Here is a 20,576-nt window from a genome sequence, read left to right as displayed (position 1 = left end):
TTCCTCATCTCCGTATTTCTACTTGTCTTTTGGAACTTTAAGTCAGAATTTTACCTCTTTGGTGGATAGTTTTACTTTTATTCCCACTATCTTTGTCTATTCTTTCGGGGGAAATTCTTGTTTAACCTTCTGGACATTTTATTGAATTTTACAAATTGCTATAATTTTAATTGGTTTTAAAACTGTGACTGATACATGTGTGAAAGCTATCTGACATATTTTTACACTTTTATTAGAGAGCTCTATTTTATAATTTCAGTGCATTTTTACATAGTGTTTTATTCTCAATACAGTAATAGTGTCTTACATCTCTGAGGATATAAATTAGTTTATCTTTTTTCTCCCTGCATTTTATTTTATTGTTTGTTTAGCTCTCCCTTTGGTTCTGTAAAGTCTTCTAAAAATCTTCCTGTTGGCCTGTATATTTGATAGTAAAAGTTGAACAGTCTTTGTTAACAGGGATAAGTGAACTCTGTCAGATTGTTTACATTCTTAAGAGAAATATCTTTGACATATGTTAGTCTGGTTGTTGGGTAAGGGAAGGGTATTTGGGGAAGTTCACCTTTTAGTAATAATTTCATTTAATTCTCTTGTGTTCTGTGTTCAGTATCTGGTGTTCCTGAGTTTATCTTATTCACTCTATGTACAGGAAAATTTATTGTTTCCCTGGGTCATGTAAGAATAGTATCTGGGTTGTCTGGGTTGGGAACTTGTAGGGTTTAGCTGTTTTTTTTCACTTAGTCCTATTTTCTGCCCCTTGGCTTCTTGACCCTTTCATAGGTATCTGATATTCTTGTGAGCCATTCTAGTATTTTGGGGTTGGTGGTGGATCTTTTTCCTGATGTATTCCTCTGTAACCCCTTCCAAGTTTATTTCTTCCTCTATAAATTCAGTCATCCAAAGTTTGTATTTGTATCATCCAAAATTTGTTGCTATCTTTTCTTCTGTTACCATTTTTCTTAACGGAGGTATGCCTTCTCTTCCTTTAGTATATTGTAGTGGGATTTAGAACAGAGAAGAAATTTACATGTAAAATCAAGCTAGACTTAATTGAAGTGATGTTTTAATTTAAAAACAAGTTTCTCCCTTGCGTTGTGGGTATGGTATGTGTAGAGAAATGCTGTAGTGAGAATTCAAATAACTAGACTTACTAGAATTGAGTGTAATAAAATAGAATATAAGTTACATGATACATAATTATTTAAAGATAATGTGTGTGTGTGTAGCTTCACTATTACTCTCAGTTCTCCTGTAATTTCTGTATCTTGGGTCTGTAAGGACCTAGATCCAGTTTTCCTGCTACTTTATTGATACATCAGTTCTGTTTTTGAAAATTGATATCTTGGTTATCAAGTAATTAACTGCCCATTTCCTAATAGTGGGATTTTAAAAGTAAATTTGACAGGCTCTTTCTGACTTTTCTACCCCAAATCTGACTTCAGCGTCTTTTTTTTCCTGGGAATTTGGATGCCATTTTCACTAAAGAAAGATGTTCAATATGCATGATCCTTCACTTCACTTTGAACATAGTTTTTCCTAAACGTAAGGAAGAATCTATTCATCAGAGGAACTTTCGGAGTAATGTGTTTATATTCCTTCTTGTAAAATTGTGATAATATTGAAATTTAGAATTGGAGACCTTAGAGTTAAAACCTACTTTCATTTTTGCCACCAAGAAAACAGGTCTGATGTATCATTTACCTATTTCTGTGTAGTAAATGACTCCAAAGGAGTGTCTTGACAATAGACATTTGTTATCCTCAGAATTTCTATGGACAGGAATTTGGAAGTGGCTTAACAGGTTGGTTCTGGCTTGGTTTCCTCATAAGATCACAGTCAACAATGAAGTGCGGCTGGAGAAGCTGCTTTCAAGTTGATTTATTACATGGGTAGGAAATTGATGTTGGTTGTTAGTGGGAGATCTCATGTGGATATATCTCCATGGGCTCCTTAAAAATGTATTTACAGGGCCTCCCCGGTGGCGCAGCGGTTGAGCGCTGGGTTGCGAAGCTGCCCGCGCCCTCTGCGACGCAGGTTCGATCCCCGGCTGCTCCCCGGCCACCAGAGGAGGGTCCCACATGGTGCGCAGACCTCTCCTGCCGCCCGCTGCTCCCCTCAGCAGTGTACTTCGGTCCTTCTGCCTGCTCTGCTCCCCGCTCTGCCTCTGGTGAATTCTCTCACCCTCCCGCGCTTCTGACTGTACCCAGTGCATGTATAAACAAACAAACAAACAAATAAATAAATAAATAAAACATGCCTCTATTTAAAAAAAAAAAAAAATGTATTTACAGGGCCTTCCTGGTGGCACAGGCAGTTGAGCCCCACACTGTGAAGCTGTCCGCGGCCTCTGCAGCGCGGGTTTGATCCCGGCCGGCCGAATCCCATATGGCGCAGCAGACCTCTCCTGTCTAACCCGCTGCTCCCCTCAGGAGTATATTTCGTCAGTCTGCCTGTTCTGTTCTCCGCTCTGTCTCTGGTGAATCCTTTCACCCTCCTGCGCATCTGGCCTATACCCCGGTTCTTGTATGGATAAATCTTTAAAAAAAAAAAAGTGTTTACAGCTGGTTATAGCTGGTTTCCTTTAGAGGGTAAATGATCCAAAAGAGACCAAGGCATAGGTGACTGTATTTTTTTCCTTTATTAAATCATGGAATCTTTTTTTATGGTTCTCTGGAAAGGTATTCTGATGTAGTATTGCAGTATTTTTATTTTATAACTCTAGAACTATATTGTTAAGCATACTGTAGTCAACATCTGATAGTTGAAGATGTGTCAACTACTGTATTTACACCTAGCTTAAAGCAGGACCCGCATATAAATATATCATGGATGAATAATGGTCATTATCTAAAACATCACCAAATCTTCACGTTAAATGACTCAATTTTTACAAACTTAGTAAAGGCAGTATAAGCCATTATTTCATGAAATGTGAAATGATCCATTGATTTTATGAATAAACTCCCCCCTTATTTTTCAGAAATAGCAGTGTCTTTTATGACCTAGTCTTACATGTCACACACTGGTTTCTGCTACATTCCATTCATTAGAAGCAAATCATTAAGACCAAACCATATTCAAGGGGAGGAAAATTGGGCAGAATATTAAAGAATTTGTGACCATTCATCACATCTACTGCACCTGGAGAGATGACATTAATCTACATGGTCATAGAGGGGGTTGGTGATGTATTTGGACTACAATATAAATATTTTGATAATATTACTAGTTGAAGATTATTAGTAATAGTTGTTTAACTGTGTCCATCATTTTAGTACAATTATTGTAGCCAGCTACTTATGTGCCATTCCTTTTGATTATCTACAGTATGCTAGGCATTATGCTAACATGTTTAAGAGAATTAGATTTGGGAGTCTCCCTGGTGGTGCAGGCGGTTGAGCACAGCGCTGTGAAGCTGCCCGCAGCCTCTGCAGTGTCAGTTCCATCCCCGCCAGCTGCGGAGCAACCCACATGGCGCGGCAGATCAGTCCTGTCTTGCCCGTTGCTCCCCTCAGCAGTGTATTTCAGTTTTGCCTGTTCTGTTCCCCACTCTGTGTCTGGTGAGTCCTCTCACCCTCCCGCATATCTGGCCTCTACCCAGGTTCTTGTATAAATTTAAAAAAAAAAAAAAAAAAAAAAGATTTGTGTTCTCTTGTTTGCTGACTAATTCTTGTTTTCATTATTTTTTATTGGGACTCTCTGGTGTGTGTGTTGTTTTTAAATGCTTCTTATCTGTCAAGTAGGATAGGAACACCTCTCAAAGTAGTGTTCAACCAAATTGTTAAATTTAAAAAGCACTTTTTTCATTAGTTGAAAACAAAACCTTTTATGTAAAATAATGTTACTGTTACTAACAGCCTTTGCTAATACAAACTAGACATAAATTGAGTACTCAGTACTTTGAGAAGCAATGACATATGCCATGGTTCTTAATTCTTAAATAATTTTTTTTTAAGATTTATTTATTTATACAAGAACCGGGGTACAGGCCAGATGTATGGAAGGGTGAGAGGATTCACCAGAAACAGAGTGGGGAACAAACAGGCAGACTGATGAAATACACTGCTGAGGGGAGCGGTGGGCCAGACTGGAGAGGCCTGCCATGCCCTGTGGGACCCTCCCCGGCCAGCGGGGATCGAATTGGCGCTGCAGAGCTGTGGACAGCTTCACAGCGCTGTGCTCAACCACCTGTGACACCAGGGGAGGCCCCTTAAATAATTCTTTACGTAAAAGGAAGGAGAAATATATACATAAACCAGGATGATCACTGTCAATCTAATGTGATATTTTGCAATTAAAGTACCAGTTTTGGTGGGATGCTGCATTTATAAATATTATAAGTTAATAAGTTAATTATAAGTGCAACCCCATCAAGAAGAAGTATAACAAGTTTGAAGTCTAGGGGTAAAAACCGTTTTTAGCATTTGCTTTTGTTTTTAAATTACGCGTTTTAGACTTTATTGTTGCCTCTCTTGGAAGCATTGATTTATTTAACTTTGTTGTTTTTTTTCTTTCTTTCTGTTACAGGCAATGTCTATGCTGCTTCAAGGAATATAAGCATTTGGAAATTTTTAACCAAGTAGTGTGTGCACTTATTAACTTAGTGATTGCCCAAGTTCAAGTGCTCCGGGACCAGCTTTGTAAACATTGTGCTACTATTAACATAGATTCCACGTGGCAAGATGAGAATAATCAAGCAGAAGAACCACTGAATATAGAAAGAGAGTGTAATGAAGGAAGTACAGAAAGACAAAAATCAATAGAAAAAAAATCAAACTCTACAAGAATTTGTAGTCTGACTGATGAGGAATCTTCAACGAGTTCTGATCCTTTTTGCTTATGGAGTACAGATGAAAAGGAAAAACTCTTACTATGTGTGGCAAAAATTTTTCAAATTCAGTTTCCCTTATATACTGCTTACAAGCATAATACTCATCCTACTATAGAGGTATGTAAAAATAGACATTGTCAGTTTTAAGTAATACTATGTAATGCTCATGTTGGCAGTTTTTCACTTATGAGTAAATATGAAGATAGTTTTTGTTGATGGAAAAATTAATAAAAATCACCACTGTTAAAAATTCCACTTTTCTTCAGATCATTTTTATAGCAACTTGTGTTAAACATTTCCTTCCACATAGTCTTTTTGAAGAAAGATAAGTTGAACTAATAAAAGTTGAATTGTTAGGATCTAAATACTTGCTTTTGTAGTTCTAGGCTCTTACTCTATCTCTTTAGTAAAGTAATGATTGAGGGAAAAGAAGCACTTGGAATTTCGAATTTCTTTCTTAGTAACGTAGGCAATAGAATTTGGAATTCTCTTTGTCCAGGAAAAAGGCATAACAAATTATCTCTAACTGCCATTTTTAAGTAGTAATATTTTCTTGTGTAAGTTAAGATACTTGACTTGTTTTATTAATGATATTTTCAAGCCTTCCCAGAGTTTAATAACCTACCTAGATTTGTTTTCATAATGATATTTCTTTTTACACATAGTGGGAATTGGGACAGTTATGTGGTCTTGTATTAGTGACATAACAGTGGTGTTTTGTTATTTCTCATGATTTTGTGGATTGTTGAGGCAATTTCTTTGCTCATTTTGTGTGGCTTCAGTTAAGCATTTGCATTTATTTAAAGGGCTGGATGGACTTGAAGGTCCAAGATGATCTTACTCATGTCTGACAGTCAGTGCTGGCTGTTGTCTTTACCTCCTTGGATTTTCTCCACATGGCCTCTTATTCTCTACTAGAGTGTACTGGCTTCTTTACATGGCAGGCTTAGCATGGATTTAGGATAGCAAAAGTGGAAGCTATTAAGGCTTCTTAAAGTCCAGCTTCTGAAACTTATTTTTAATGCTGCCACATTCTGTTGCTTGAAGCAAACCACAGGGCAGTCCAAATTCAAAGGGGTGTGATGTTGACTCAATTTCTGGAAGGTAGGAGAGGTAAAGTTTTACTTAAACTTTAAAGTACTTTGTTTTTCTGTGTGTTTGGGATGGAAAGTTTTGGACATTAATAACTGCATGCCTTTAGTTTTTTGTCTGCTGCTATTTTTCTGCTTATTTGCTCTATAACTGTCTTAGTGGCTTCGCTAACTTCTTTCTTCATCAAAAAAAAAAAGTCCTTTATTGAAAATATTTTCATGTCGAATTGAGACTGTTTAGAAACATAAGTCTAGGAGGTGGATATTATCCTATTAGAATTTTCTTATAAGAATATTTTAAAGCGGATTGTTCTTAGAATTCCTATCTTTCCATATGGAAATGTTTTAATCTCTTGACAGTCTAATGACCTAAGATATTTATTAAATATTGTAAAACAAATGTCATTTTGTATTCCTTTTCCAACAAAAAGGGAGTTAATTCCTGCAAAACTTATAAAATTTAACCCAACAATACCGTGTAAATAGTGTTTTTAATGCCTTAAATTGATGATTTATATTTGCTAAAAATAGTTTGGGTAGGTACCTACATAGTGAAATTCATGCCAAATTTCTTAAATTTTTTTTCATTTAAAACCTCTTAGAAATGTTAAATTTCTATTTATTTCCTGTCATTGGGCTCATCAGTTTTTTCTTTATGATTTTCAAAGATGGTAATCTCTAAATGTTGTGAGTCACACTCCCTTACACTGTACCTTTTGGAATTAAGTGCCTTATTATTCTTAAACAAAACATTCAATGTGACTATTTGGTTGAAAATAGTGGTTTCATGAGATATCTCTGGTAAAATCTTAATATAAGACACCCTTAAGGGAGGGTGTCTTATATTTAAAAGAGGAAATTTCTATAATTCTGTATTCTACAGCAGAATTGTTTCCTTATGCAGAATTTATATGTACTGCTTAAATATTCTGTTTATAATAATTTGCCAAGTTTCTAATGTTTTAAAAATGAGCAGTTAAAAATAAAGTTTCTAGTTTCTATCTCAGTGGTCATGTGATTAAATATTTTAAGGGTCTCAAAACCTTGGTAGCATACATATATTATAGAATTATGTGTGTATATACATATAAATTAAAAAAAAATTTATGCATACAAGAACTGGGGTGTAGGCCAGAGGCATGGCGGGTGGGGAGGGATGAGAGGATTCACCAGAGACAGAGTCGGAAACAGAACAGGCAGATCTACTGAAATACACTACTGAGGGGAGGAGCAGGAGAGACAGGAGAGGAGAGACAGGAGAGGTCTGCTGCGCCATGTGGGTTAGTTCCCTGGCCAGGGATTGAACTGAAGTCGCAGTGGCTGCTGATAGCTTCATAGTGCTGAGACTTAGCCCCTTGCGCCACTAGGGAGACCCTACATATAAACATATTTTATAGTATAGCAATACTTATGTGATACATTAGTGTTTACTAGGTAGATTATTAATCCCACTTTTCTAAAAGTCTTCCCTTCATACTGCAGTGCTATCCTTTTTTGATTAAAGCATTTGGGTTTTGATGTTTTATTTAAGGCACAAACTGGCTAAGACTTCCAGATGAAGAAAATTCAATACTCATTTTATTTTGGTAGAAATATCAAATTGACTTAAAAAATTTAGTTGACATTTGTTTTATGCAAGAGGGAACTAGCTTATAGAGGTTTGCAAATGTTGCTGAGAGTTAGAATTCAGGTAGTACTTTACTACTCAGCTTATTTCAAACTATTCACTTGTAGCTGTTGTACCCATTTCCAACAGCGAATAGGATAGAACTTGAACCTTTTTCTTTCCCTTTCTTTTCTATCCAAACTTTCCCTCAAACCTACATACTTTTATTAAAGATGTAGTTATTGGAAGTATTCAGGTTGAAAGTGTTTTGGGGGGCCAGTTATATTCCTTTCTTAGACCTGAACAATTTTACCTGTAATTCTATGAAATGAAACCTCACCCTAGTTTTTTTTCTGAGTGAAAATGAATATAAAAATTGTGAAAAGAGGGCCTCCCTGGTGGCTAAGGGGTTAAGACGTGACCTATGAAGCTATCTGCAGCCACTGCAGCACCAGTTTGATCCCGGGCCTGCAGGGAGGAACCTACATGGCGCTGCAGACTTCTGACTCACCCGTTGCTCCCCTCAGCAGTGTATTTCAGTCAGCCTGTCTGTTCTGCTTCCCACTCTGTCTCTGGTAAATACTCTCACCCCCCTCGTCTCTGGTCTGTACTCCAGTTCTTGTTAGCATAAATAAATAAATCTTTCAAAAAAAAATTGTGAAACTACTGCCGTCTATTAGAAGTATGTATAATATGATTACGCAGATTAAATACATACATTATATTTTATAAATTTCTGAATCTAGATTTTCTCTCATCACTTTTTGTTAAATTTTTTTATTCATCTGTTTCTAAATTTAAAAAAGTGTTTTTAGCTCATATTTTTAAGATGCACAATATACCAAATTTTAGTATATACCCTAAGTTGTACAACCATTGCTACTTTATGATTTCTTACACACATGACTTCTTTTTAAGCAAAAATTTAATTCCTTACCCACTGGCCTTCAGTTTTTCATGATGTGATCATGGAGCAGCATTTCCTACTGTCTAGTTAACTTATTTCTCTTCAAAGTTATAGACAGTTTCCTCCTTTTAATTCTAGAAGTAAAGTGCCATCTTAGTAAATGTAAGATTGTGGGGAAAAAAGGCTAAATTTCCCTCATAGGGGCTCCCTGGTATCGTAGGGGTTAATGTCTCAGCGCTATCAAGCTATCACCAGGTCCACCTGTTCTGCTCCCCACTCTGGTGAATCTTCTGCTCCAACTTCTCTGGCCTACACCATAGTACTTGTATGCATAAGTAAATAAAAATAAAATCTTTAAAAATGATTTCCCTCAAAGATTTCTTAAGGCTTTTTCAGGGATCATCAAAAACTTTTTTTTAAAAAGATTGATTTATTTATGCATACCAGAGCTGGGGTACAGGCCAGTGGTGAGGGGGGTAAGAGGATTCACCAGAGACAGAGTGGCGAACAGAACAGGCAGATTGACTGAAGTACACTGATGAATGGAGCAGCGGGCTAGTCAGGAGAGGTCTGCTGCGCCATGTGGATTGCTCCCTGGCTGAGGATCAAACTTGTGCTGCAGAGGCTGTGTATTGCTTCATAGTGCAGTGCTTAACCTTGTGCCACCAGGGAGGCCCGTCATCAGAAACTTTTTAAAGATTTATTTATGCATACAAGAACTTGGGTATAGGCCAGAGGTGTGGGGTCAGAGGTGAGAGGATTCACCAGAGGCAAGAATGGGGAGCAGGGGCCTCCCCGGTGGCGCAGCGGTTGAGTGCTGGGCTGCGAGGCTGCCCGCAGCCTCTGCAGCGCCGGTTTGATCCCCGGCTGCCTGGTGAGGGTCCCACATGGCGCGCAGAACTCTCCTGCCGCCCGCTGCTCCCCTCAGCAGTGTACTTCGGTCCTTCTGCCTGCTCTGCTCCCCGCTCTGGCTCTGGTGATTCTCTCACCCTCCCACGCTTCTGACTGTACCCAGTGCTTGTATGAATGAATAAATAAATAAATAGATCTTTAAAAAAAAAAAAAAAAAAAAAGAATGGGGAGCAGAACAGGCAGATCCATGGAAATAAACTGCTGAAGGGAGCAGCAGGTGAGACAGGAGAGATCTGCTGCACCATGTAGGTTAGGACCCTGGCCTGAGATCGAACTTGTGCTGCAGTGGCTGGCGATAGCTTGATGGTGCTGTGTCTTTAAAACCCTGTGCCTCCAGGGAGGCCCTCATCAAAAACTTTTGGAAGAAATATGTTGATTTAACTTTTAGGGCAAATGTCTAATGTTGTTCAGTGGTTATGTATAGATCTGTGTATGCTATAAAAATGAGATCATAGTCTTAATGGATCCAGAGTAGAAATATGAAATAATAAAACAGTTGTTCTGAGTTATATCAAAGTAGATATAATCAAGTTTAAAAGTAACATTTTGCACATTACAGTAGAATTCTGTTAAATTTTTTGTTGTGTACATGTTCGGCACTAAAAGTCCTGACTCCAGTTTAATATTCCAGCATGGTTTACTTGGTGCATAAATCTGTATTTAAAAACATAGTTCTTATCTTCTGGACTTTTTGAAGACCATGAAAAGGTTTGTTAAGAATAATTTAAAGTTTTAATTGTGGCCCTGGTAGGGTAGTAAAGACTATATGGGACAGCTATAGAAAGTTTAGCATGCTGGCTTTGTTGATAGGTATTTTAACCTTTCTTAGTACAGTTTTTAATGATTTTGAAATGCTTTGTCAAGTTTGTGAAGCTCTGCTTTCAAACTTATTTTAGTGGGACTTAAATATATAAAACATAAAAATAATGAATGATGGGTTCCTTTGACAGTTAATTGTTTCCAGATGAAAGTCTGTTTATAAAAGTAAACATTTTCATTGTGATTTAAAAATATAGGATATATGAAATATAGAGACATAAAAGGTCTTGTTCCTCTGCTTTTTCTTCATCCTTCCCAATAAACCATTGTTGAAAAATTATTTGGTATTTCCAGACATTTAAAACATTTGGATAAATCATATTCATAAATCTTATTTAAAAATATAAAAGTGTATGATTTAATTGTTTTTTATTTATAGAGTTGTGATTTACAATCACAATACAATTTTAGAACATTGACTTTGCCCCCGAAAGATCTCATGCTACATCACCATATTATTTTTGAAGACTAAGATTCTGGATGATTATACAACATTTTATTTATCCTTTTTGATTGATATTGAAGTTGTTTCTGAGAAGTTATAAATTTCAGTGAACATCATCATACATTTTCAGCACTTCTTTTATGTACATTTATGATAAATGACCAGAAGATAAATTGCTGGGTTAAAGGCATTATTAAGAGTTTGTAAATTACCTTCCGACAGGTTATACCAGTTTATATTTTCACAAACAATAGCTGGGTGCACTTTATTTTTATTTTTTAAAGATTTATTTATGCATGCAAGAACTGGTTTATAGGCCAGAGGTGTTAGGGGTGAGAGGTTTTGCCAGAGACAGAGTAGGGAACAGAACAGGAAGACTGACTGAAATACACTGCTGAGGGGAGCAGCGGGTGAGACAGAAGAGGTCTGCTGCGCCATGTGGGTAGCTCCCTGGCCAACTGGGGATCCAACTTGTGTTGCGGATTGCTTCACAGTGCTGTGCTTAACCCCTTGTGCCACCAGGGAGGCCCCACTGAGTGTGCTTTAATACAATTTAAATCTTACGTATGGAAAGCAGATTGTGGAACTTTTTGAGTATGCCTTTAGGAAATTCTAGAGCAGTTTCAAAGCCTCTTAAGAAGTCATAATGTATATTTATAAGAGTTACTCAGTTCTTTTAAGAAAGGTGTTTAAGAAGGCAAAATAATGTGTAGCAAATAGTACAGAAAGATTTCTTTGAAAGAGTTATAATATGCTTTAGAATTAAATCATTAACTTCAGCTAGGAATAGCACAGTTCCTGATGAGAAGCAATTATAAAATCTGAGGTTTCACAAAATCGGTTTAGCTGATTGTATTTTAAAAGATTTTTCAAATAGTGTGATCTTACTGTGTTTTACCTTTTTTTTCCCTTTCTTTAATCAGGATATATCAACCCAAGAAAGCAACATATTAGGGGCATTCTGTGATATGAATGTAAGTGTTTTATCTTTTTATCATTGTCAGGGTTATGAGAAATTTTGGCTTTTGTTTATGTCCTTTTAATGGTCAGATCAAAACTTTTCCAGTGTTGATAATAAAATTATTCTTGGTAAATTTTAAAATGATACATGTTCTTTTTCCCCCTGCAGGATGTAGAAGTACCATTGCATTTGCTTCGTTATGTGTGTTTGTTTTGTGGGAAAAATGGCCTTTCTCTTATGAAGGATTGTTTTGAATATGGAACTCCTGAAACATTGCCATTTCTTATAGCACATGCATTTATTACAGTTGTATCTAATGTAAGTATTGTTTGGGATTGGATTTAGTCTTGGGAACATTTAACATTTTAATCACATGAGTTTTATGTCAAGAAAGGCAGATTCTGAATGACTTGCATATGTAATAATTTTTTTTTTAAAGATTTATTTATTACGCATACAAGAGCTGGCGTACAGGCCAGAGATGCGGGGGGTGAGAGGATGCACCAGAGACAGTGGGGAACAGAATAGGCAGACTGAAATACACTGCTGAGGGGAGCAGCGAGCGAAACAGGAGAGGTTTGCTAAGCCATGTGGGTTTCTCCCTGGTGGTCGGGATGAAACTCGTGCTGCAGAGGCTGTGGATTGCTTTATAGTGCAGTGCTTAATCCTTTGTGCCACCAGAGAGGCCCTGTAATAATTTTTTTAAATTTATTTAATTTATTTATGCATATAAGAGCTGGTGTGTAGGCCAGAGGTGTGGAGGGTGGGGGTTCCTGTGTGAGAGGATTCACCAGAGACACAGCGGGGAATGGAACAGGCAGATCGGCTGAAATACACTGCTGAGGGGAGCAACAAGTGGACAGAAGAGGTCTGCTGCATCATGTGGGTAAGCTCCCTGGCCAGGGATCGAACTCATGCTGCAGTGACTGTCAATAGCTTCATAGTGCTGAGACTTAACCCCTTGTGCCACCAGGGAGGCCCCTGCAATAATTTTTTTTCCTAGATTATATTTGAAAAAGTTGAATACAAAAGCCTTTTAATTATCTTTATTATAAAAAAGAATTGTGTAGATTAAATATGTAAATTTAGCCATTTGCCTCTGTCTAAAATGTAAGATAGGTAGCAATGCACAAGTATTACTGATGCAAACTTTCTTTGGGTAGGATTTTGTACTAGGAAATTTTGACTCTGTAGAGTATTTGGCTACTTAAATGATGGTTAGCCAAGGTTATTACCACAATATGCCTGACTATCCTCTACATAACAAGGAAAAGGCCTATCATTTTTTTGCCTTAGTAAAAAAGATAATTCTTTGGTATATTATGAATGTTAAGCATAGAAGTATAGAAACAGATACTTTATACTATCTGTGTATTAAATTTAGCCTTTAATAATCTTTTCTAGGGTCTCCCCGGTGGCGCAGAAGTTGAGCGCTGGGCTGCGAAGCTGCCCGCAGCCTCTGCAGCGCCAGTTCAATCCCCGGCCACCAGTGAGGGTCCCACATGGTGTACAGACCTCTCCTGCCACACCCACTGCTCCCCTCAGCAGTCTACTTAGGTCCTTCTGCCTGTTCTGCTCCCCGCTCTGGCTCTGGTAAATTCTCTCACCCTTCCGCGCTTCTGACTGTACCCAGTGCTTGTATAAATAAATCTTTTTAAAAAAGAAAGGTATTTAAAAAAAAAAAATCTTTTCTAGCCATAATTTATTTTTTATTTTTTTAAAAATTTATTTATTCATTTATTTATTTGTACAAGCACTGGGTACAGTCAGAAACATGGGAGGGTGACAGAATTCACCAGGGCCAGAGCGGGGAGCAGAACAGGCACACTGACGAAGTACACTGTTGAGGGGAGCAGCAGGCGCGGCAGGAGAGGTCTGCGTGCCATGTGGGACCCCCGCCAGTGGCTGGGGATTGAACCGGCACTGCAGAGGCTGCGGGCAGCTTCGCAGCCCAGTGCTTAACCACTGCGCCATGGGGTAGGCCCACTAGCCATAATTTAAAAAGTTGGTATGAGGGCCTCTCTGGTGGTGCAAGGGGTTAAGCACCGTACTATGAAGCAATCTGCAGCCTCTGCAGCACGAGTTCGATCCCCTGCCGGCCATGGAGAAACCCACGTGGCTTAGCAGACCTCTCCTGTCTCGCCCACTGCTCCCCTCAGCAATGTATTTCAGTCAGTCTGCCTGTTCTATTCCCCACTCTGTCTCTGGTGGATTCTCTCACCCCCCCGCATCTCTGTCCTGTACCCCAGCTCTTGTATGCATAAATAAATCTTAAAAAAAAAAAAAGTTGGAATGAAAGAACTTTAAGCCTAACTTTACTAAAGCCTGAGTTTGTGCATTAACTGAATTACTTGAATAACTACTGTCAAAAATTTAAGGTGTGGGTAAACACTAAAATTATAGATTGAAAAAGAACTCAACCAAATACTTTTTCTTTGTTTTCCACTGATATTCTCTTTGCAGTGAAGTAGTAGTACATTGGAAGGGGACTTTACTCAAATTTTTTTGAGTATCTGTACATACCTCCATGTTTGAAATAAATTATTTGTATCAAGGTTATTTTTATTTTTTCATTTTTATTTTTTCATTATTTTTGCATACAAGAAGTGGGGTACAGGGCAGAGGTATGGGGGGTGAGAGGATTCACCAGAGACAGAGTGGGGAACAGAACAGGCAGATTGAAATACATTGCTGAGGGGAGTGGCGGGCAAGTCAGGAGAGGTCTGCACCATGTGGGTAGCTCCTTGACTGGGGATTGAATTCATGCTGTAGTGGCTGCGGATAGCTTCATAGGTTGCATCCCAACGCTTGTGCCACCAGGGAGCCTCCAAGGTTATTTTTAGCCCTCAAATTCCTTGGTTTCTGAATAACTTCAAATTATTACATGTAATGGCAATAGAGTATGTAGGTTAAGAATATAAAAATGGGAGTGATAAAAATGATCATCTAAATTAGAAAATTATTGTAAGATTTTAAGATGGATTTTACACTCTTATAGCACCTGATACATAGTAAGCTTTTAGTGACTGGTGGCTGTTATTGATTTGAGTTATTATTTAATACTTTTTGTTTTACAAGAAATTCTATTCACTTTGGCTTTATTTGACAGAAGAAAAAAAACTCAAGTTAAAAAACTGTGTTGACATTGTAATTTTACACTGTGGCATTTTGGGAGAAAAGGCATGAAACAGTTTAAAATCCAAAATTTGCAGTAGAATATATTAGTGGTTTTCTTTAATTGAGAATATCACCAGCATTAAAGTGTACTTCTTGAATTTATTTTACCAATTCATTGTTGAAATTCTGTTATGGAATGCTTGTTAAAGGCTTTATCACTATTATCCTTTAATGAAAAAACTTTAGATCTTTCTCTTCAGTAGATTGATTGCCATTTGGTTGGTAGGCTGTTGCCACTTTATAACTCAGCTGAAATCGTTTTTCTTAAGAGGCTGATCATCTTTAAAGCATGAGGATTTTGGGTATGATTACTGACATTATTTTATTTTTTTTAAGATTTATTTATGTATACAAGAACTGGAATACAGGCCAGAGCTGCTAGAAAGTGAGAGGATTCACCAGAGACAGAGTAGGGAGCAGAACAGGCAGATTGACTGAAAGCACTGCTGAGGGGAGCAGCGGGAGAGACAGGAGAGATCTGCTGCGCCTTGTGTGTATCTCCCTGGCAGGCTGGGGATTGAAATTGTGCTACAGAGGCTGCAGATAGCTTCATAGTGCTGTGCCACCAGGGAGGCCCTGACATTTTTTTTTTTTTCAGGATGTCTTGATTAACCTGCCAGAAGTTTATAAAACTACTGGTCACTTTAAATAATTAAAATAGACATTCCTTTACATTTTGAGGAACTTTAAGCCTTTCAGATTTGAGAAATTTTTAGCTACATACAAACTGACCTAAGGCACATTACTTTTCCTGTAGTGGGTCATTGTAAATTATAAACCCAGGTTATTTCTGTATGTGTTTCTTTTTTTTTTTTTTAAAGAAACCGGCAGATTGGTTAGCCATACTGCTGCTGCTTCAATAAGGCAGTTGATGTATGGAATAAAAGCACATTCAAATAGTGAAAGAAATCACTAGATTTTAGGGCAGTCCTCTCTCTGAAAGGAAAAATCTTGTGACTCCCTGGTGGTGCAAGGGGTTAAGACATAACCTATGAGGCTGACCGCAGCCACTGTAGCACGAGTTCGATCCCCAGCTAGGGAGGAGACCCACATGGCGCAGCAGACCTCTCCTGACTAGCCTGCTGCTCCTCTCAGCAGTGTGTTTCAGTCAATCTGCCTGTTTTGTTCTCCACTCTGTCTCTGGTGAATCCTCTCACTCCCCACATCTCTGGCCTGTACCCCAGTTCTTATAATACATAAATAAATAAAATCTTTAAAAAAAAAAGGAAAGGAAAAGTCTTCATGAATTACAAACCACTTTTAGGATAAGACAGATAAAAATTGACCTCCTTGTATACCTGTTTCTCCTAAAATTTATTATAGTAAATCACACATTCAGAGATAACACGTTTATAGCATTTCCAGGGAACCAAACTGTACTGTTTGTTTTCTGTGATAGTTTCCTCACACTTAATGAAAAGCTATTATCAGATGGTGAGTGTTACTCCTACTATCCTGAGTTTGTACGCAGGAAAACTCACGTAGTTCTGGGTCTGAATTGTTAGCCAATTTAAAAAAAACTCTTTAACAGATTAAGGTTCAAATCTGATGATATTCTCAAGCCCCTATATTTATTTCATATAAAAATTTTCCTTTAAGTCCTCCTTGGTGGCTCAGGGGGTTGAGCTTCAGCACTGTGAGGCAATCTGCAGCTAGTGCAGTGAGAGTTTGATCCCCGGCCAGGGAGATGACCCACATGGCGCAGCAGACCTCTCCTGTCTTGCCTGCTGCTCCCCTCTGCAGTGTATTTCTGTGGATCTGTCTGTTCTGATCCCTACTCTGTTGCTGGTGAATCCTCTCACCCTCCACACCTCTGGCCTGTACCCCAGCCCTTGCATGCATGGATAAATAAATCTTTAAAAAATATATTAAAAAAAAAAGAAAACCAGCCTTTCTCAAAACCCTATATAAATCAAGCTTTATGGGGTAGGGAGTGGAGGTTTCAAGAAGCAGTTGGCTGGGACCTCCTTTCACTTAGTCTCTTCTTTCAAAGCAAAAAAATTTTTTTTTTAATTTAGCAGTTCTTAGCTAGCATTGACTGTTAATAAATTCCTCAATACTGTACAAATACTACACCATTCTGTGGGTCCATTCTTAGCAATAATGATTGCAACCACAAGATAAAACAACAGGGGCCTCCCTGGTGGCGCAGAGGGTTAAGCACCACCCTATGAAGCAATCTACATCCTCTGCAATAGGAATTCAATCCCCAGCCGGCCAGGGAGCAACTCACTTGGCGCATCAGGCCTCTCCTGTCTTGCCCGCTGCTCCCCTCAGCAGTGTATTTCAGTCAGTCTGCCTGTTCTGTTCCCCTCTCTGTCTCTGGTGAGTCCTGTCATCCCCTGTCTCTGGCCTGTACCCCAGCTTTTGCAATGCATAAATAAATAAATCTTTTTTTAAAGAAAAGATAAAACAACAAAAGATACATAGTTTTCATATTTTTTGTTGGCCCTTACTTTTTTGTTTTTTAAAGCAAAAGCAGCTTATCAGGGGCCCCCTGGGTAGCCTAAAGGTTGTCTTCAATGTTATCACCGATATGACTGAGTTCATTTCCAACCAGGGAGCTAACCCACACATGGTGCAGCAGACCTGTCCTGTCTCCACTGCTGCTCTCCTTAGTAGTGTATTTCATTCAGTCTGCCCGTTCTCCCCACTCTAGTGAATTCTCTCAAATCCCCACCCCCTGTACCCCGGCCTACACCCCAGTTTTTCTATACCAAAAAAAAAAAAACCCAAAAAGAAAGCAGGGTCATCATGAATATTTAGCACAGATTAGAGTAATAGAATGCAGAGTCCTCACAGAAGTTTCCTCCCTGAGGCCCAAGGTTAGTTAACAGTATTCTGCCTCAGCCCTCAGCTCTTTTCATTAGTCACCTTACACGTAATACTTGTGATTAAATTAAAAGTGATTAAATTAAAAGCCTAAAAACTTTTTAATAAATGCAATGGTCGTGGGCTTTATTAACATTCATGAAGTGCAAATGAGACTTATTAAAGAAATTACATGAATATATGCTTCCAAAAATAGATATGACAAAATATTAAGTGATATAATCAGAGATGCAAACTTGTAGGGATTGAAGTAACATTTCAGACGACAAAATAACAATTTCTGAACTCATTATCCCAAGATTGCTCTTACAGCATTATTAACAAGGACTATTTTATAGCAGAATTTAGGGTAAGGATAGAATACATTGTCAGATATCTCTACCCTGTACAGAAGAGTGGGTGACAGATATTTTTGTTTTGCCACTTTGTGAGAACTACCTTTGTAGTACTGATTACCGTCTGCTTTTTATAATTACAAGAAATTGGGACTACTTTTCCTTATTCATGAGATTTTTTTTTTTTAGAGACATGTTTTATTTATTTATTTTATTTGTTTGTTTTGTTTATACATGCACTGGGTACAGTCAGAAGCGCGGGAGGGTGAGAGAATTCACCAGAGCCAGAGTGGGGAGCAGAGCAGGCAGAAGGACCGAAGCACACTGCTGAGGGGAGCAGCGGGCGGCAGGAGAGGTCTGCGCGCCATGTGGGATCCTCCTCCGGTGGCTGGGGAGCAGCCGGGGATCGAACCGGCACTGCAGAGGCTGCGGGCAGCTTTGCAACCCAGCGCTCAACCGCTGCGCCGCCGGGGAGGCCCTTCATGAGATTTTTTAACATATACTGAAGAGGACTACTAGAATTCTAGTAAATACTAAGAGGGAGGAAAAAAACCTGAGAAACTTAAAACTTAAAGTAAGCAAAGAAAAAACATATGCTCTAGGATTAATAGCATGGAATTTTGTTCCTACAATATTTCATATCTATAGTAGTATTAAAGACTACAAATTTTATAGAGGCACAGTCCTGGGTTAGAATTACACCTATTAGGTATTATGTAAGTTTGATAAGCCTCAGTTTTCTCATCTATCAGAATGGGAATATTTAAGGGCTTTGTAAATGGTAGCTTGTCTATTAAATTTTTTCACTTACATTGTTGACATTTTTTTTCTTTAATGGTCAGAAAAAAAAATAATATAAAACACAGCAAAACAAAAACACAATTATAAACCAGAGACATCCTGCAGGGGAGGAGGAGGGAAAGGGATCAGAGGGAGGGAGGACCACAGGGAACTATGGTAATGGTGCATGGGTACATTGGTGAAGGAAATTCTATGGGGACTACACCTGGTGGAGGGGACGGAGGTGCAAATATTGTAATTGCCAGTGATAAAAGTTAAAAAAAATTCATGTCTTTGTTTATCCCAAAATTAAAGGCATCTTTGTGCTTATTTTAATTTTCATCACCTTTTTTTTTAAAAAAAGATTTTATTATGCATCTAAGAACTGAAGTATAGGCCAGAGGTATGGGGTGTGTATGAGAGGATTCACCAGAGTGGGGAGCAGAACAGGCAGATTTACTGAAATACACTGCTGAGGGGAGCTGGACAGGAGAGGTCTGCTATGCCATGTGGGTAGCTCCCTGGCCGGGCATCGAACTGTGCTGCAGTGGCTGCCAATAGCTTCATAGTGCTGTGATTTAACCCTTTGCGCCACCAAGGAGGCCCTCTTATCTTTTAATCTTCAAACAGTTTTGAATTGTAACATTGATAAAAAAAAGTACAAAAATTGTTTTTTTAAAGATTTATTTATTTATACATACAAGAACTGCGGCATAGGCCAGAGGTGTGGGGGGTGAGAGAATCCACCGGAGACAGAATGGGTAACAGAACAGGCAGATCAACTGAAATACAGGGCTGAGAGGAGCAGCAGGCGAGCCAGGAGAGGTCTGTTGCACCATGTGGGTAGCTCCCTGCCCGGGGATTAAACTCATGTTGCTGTGGCTGCGGACAGCTTCATAGGTTACCCCTTGCACCACCAGGGAGGCCCAAAAGTATAAAAATTATAATATATGGCTCTGTGATTTATTACAGTGAACACACCACTCAGCCACTACCCATACCAAGAGAAAACATTGTCAAATCCTCAGAAATTTCTTACCCCTCCAAGTTATTGTCCCATCTTTTTGTCCTTAAGCTTATGTCACTAACTACTTTGATTTAGTGTTGTCGGGTTTTTTAAACCATGTTAGTGGAATCGCATAGATTCTCTCATGACTGTTTTTGTTTAAAATTGATTTTTTGTTGAATGTAGAGTTGTGTGTCACTTAACGTTTGGTCAGTGATGGACTGCATATGTGTTAGTATTCCCAATGGACTTTGCCATATAACCTATGTATGTAGTAGACTGTATACCATTTAGGTTTGTGTAATTACACTCTATGATACACAGTGATGAAATTAGTTGCCTAGTGACAGAAGTACCTGCCATTAAGCAATGCACGACTGTAGTTCCTAGTCTAGTCTGTTAGTTTTTATTACTGTATAATACTCCTTAAAAAAAGCAACATTAATCTACTTCACTGAGCACTCTTTAGTAGGCATATTTACCTTTTGGACATTTGTTAAGTACTTGTCTAAGTCTTGTTTTAAAAATCAAATTGTTTGCCTTTTTCTTACTAATATGTGGAGATTCCTTTTTATGTTGTGGATACAAGTCTTTTGTTTGATATATGTAATGTTAATACATATATATTATGTGATAAATACACATGTGTATTTGTATATGAATTATGTGTATATGTATAATACAGTTGTGTATGTAGTAGTATTTGTTTTACTTGTCTAAGTAGCAATCATGCTAACCTAGTTAATTCCCAAAAAGTGTATTTGAAAATTACTTAGCTTTTCTACTTACATAATCTTGTTGTCTCAGAGTAATATGTTTTAATTCTTCTAGTTCTGTGCCTTTTTATTTTCTTGCCTGTTGTACTGTCTTGGAC

General features: G+C 38.1%; 1 protein-coding gene across 1 annotated transcript in view; it reads left to right on the top strand.

Annotated features, from left to right (window-relative positions):
* Positions 1 to 20,576, top strand: part of USP34 (ubiquitin specific peptidase 34) — a 229,928-nt gene that overhangs the window by 54,375 nt on the left and 154,977 nt on the right. The window contains 3 exon segments of the mRNA XM_037527455.2: positions 4,528 to 4,948; positions 11,535 to 11,585; positions 11,741 to 11,890. Of these exon segments, the coding sequence (XP_037383352.1) occupies positions 4,528 to 4,948; positions 11,535 to 11,585; positions 11,741 to 11,890 (622 nt within the window).

The sequence above is a fragment of the Talpa occidentalis genome, unplaced genomic scaffold (assembly GCF_014898055.3).
Source record: "Talpa occidentalis isolate TD23 unplaced genomic scaffold, MPIMG_talOcc4v2.1 talOcc4.5, whole genome shotgun sequence".
NCBI lineage: Eukaryota > Metazoa > Chordata > Mammalia > Eulipotyphla > Talpidae > Talpa > Talpa occidentalis.
This window is presented reverse-complemented; position numbering and strand designations above follow the sequence as displayed.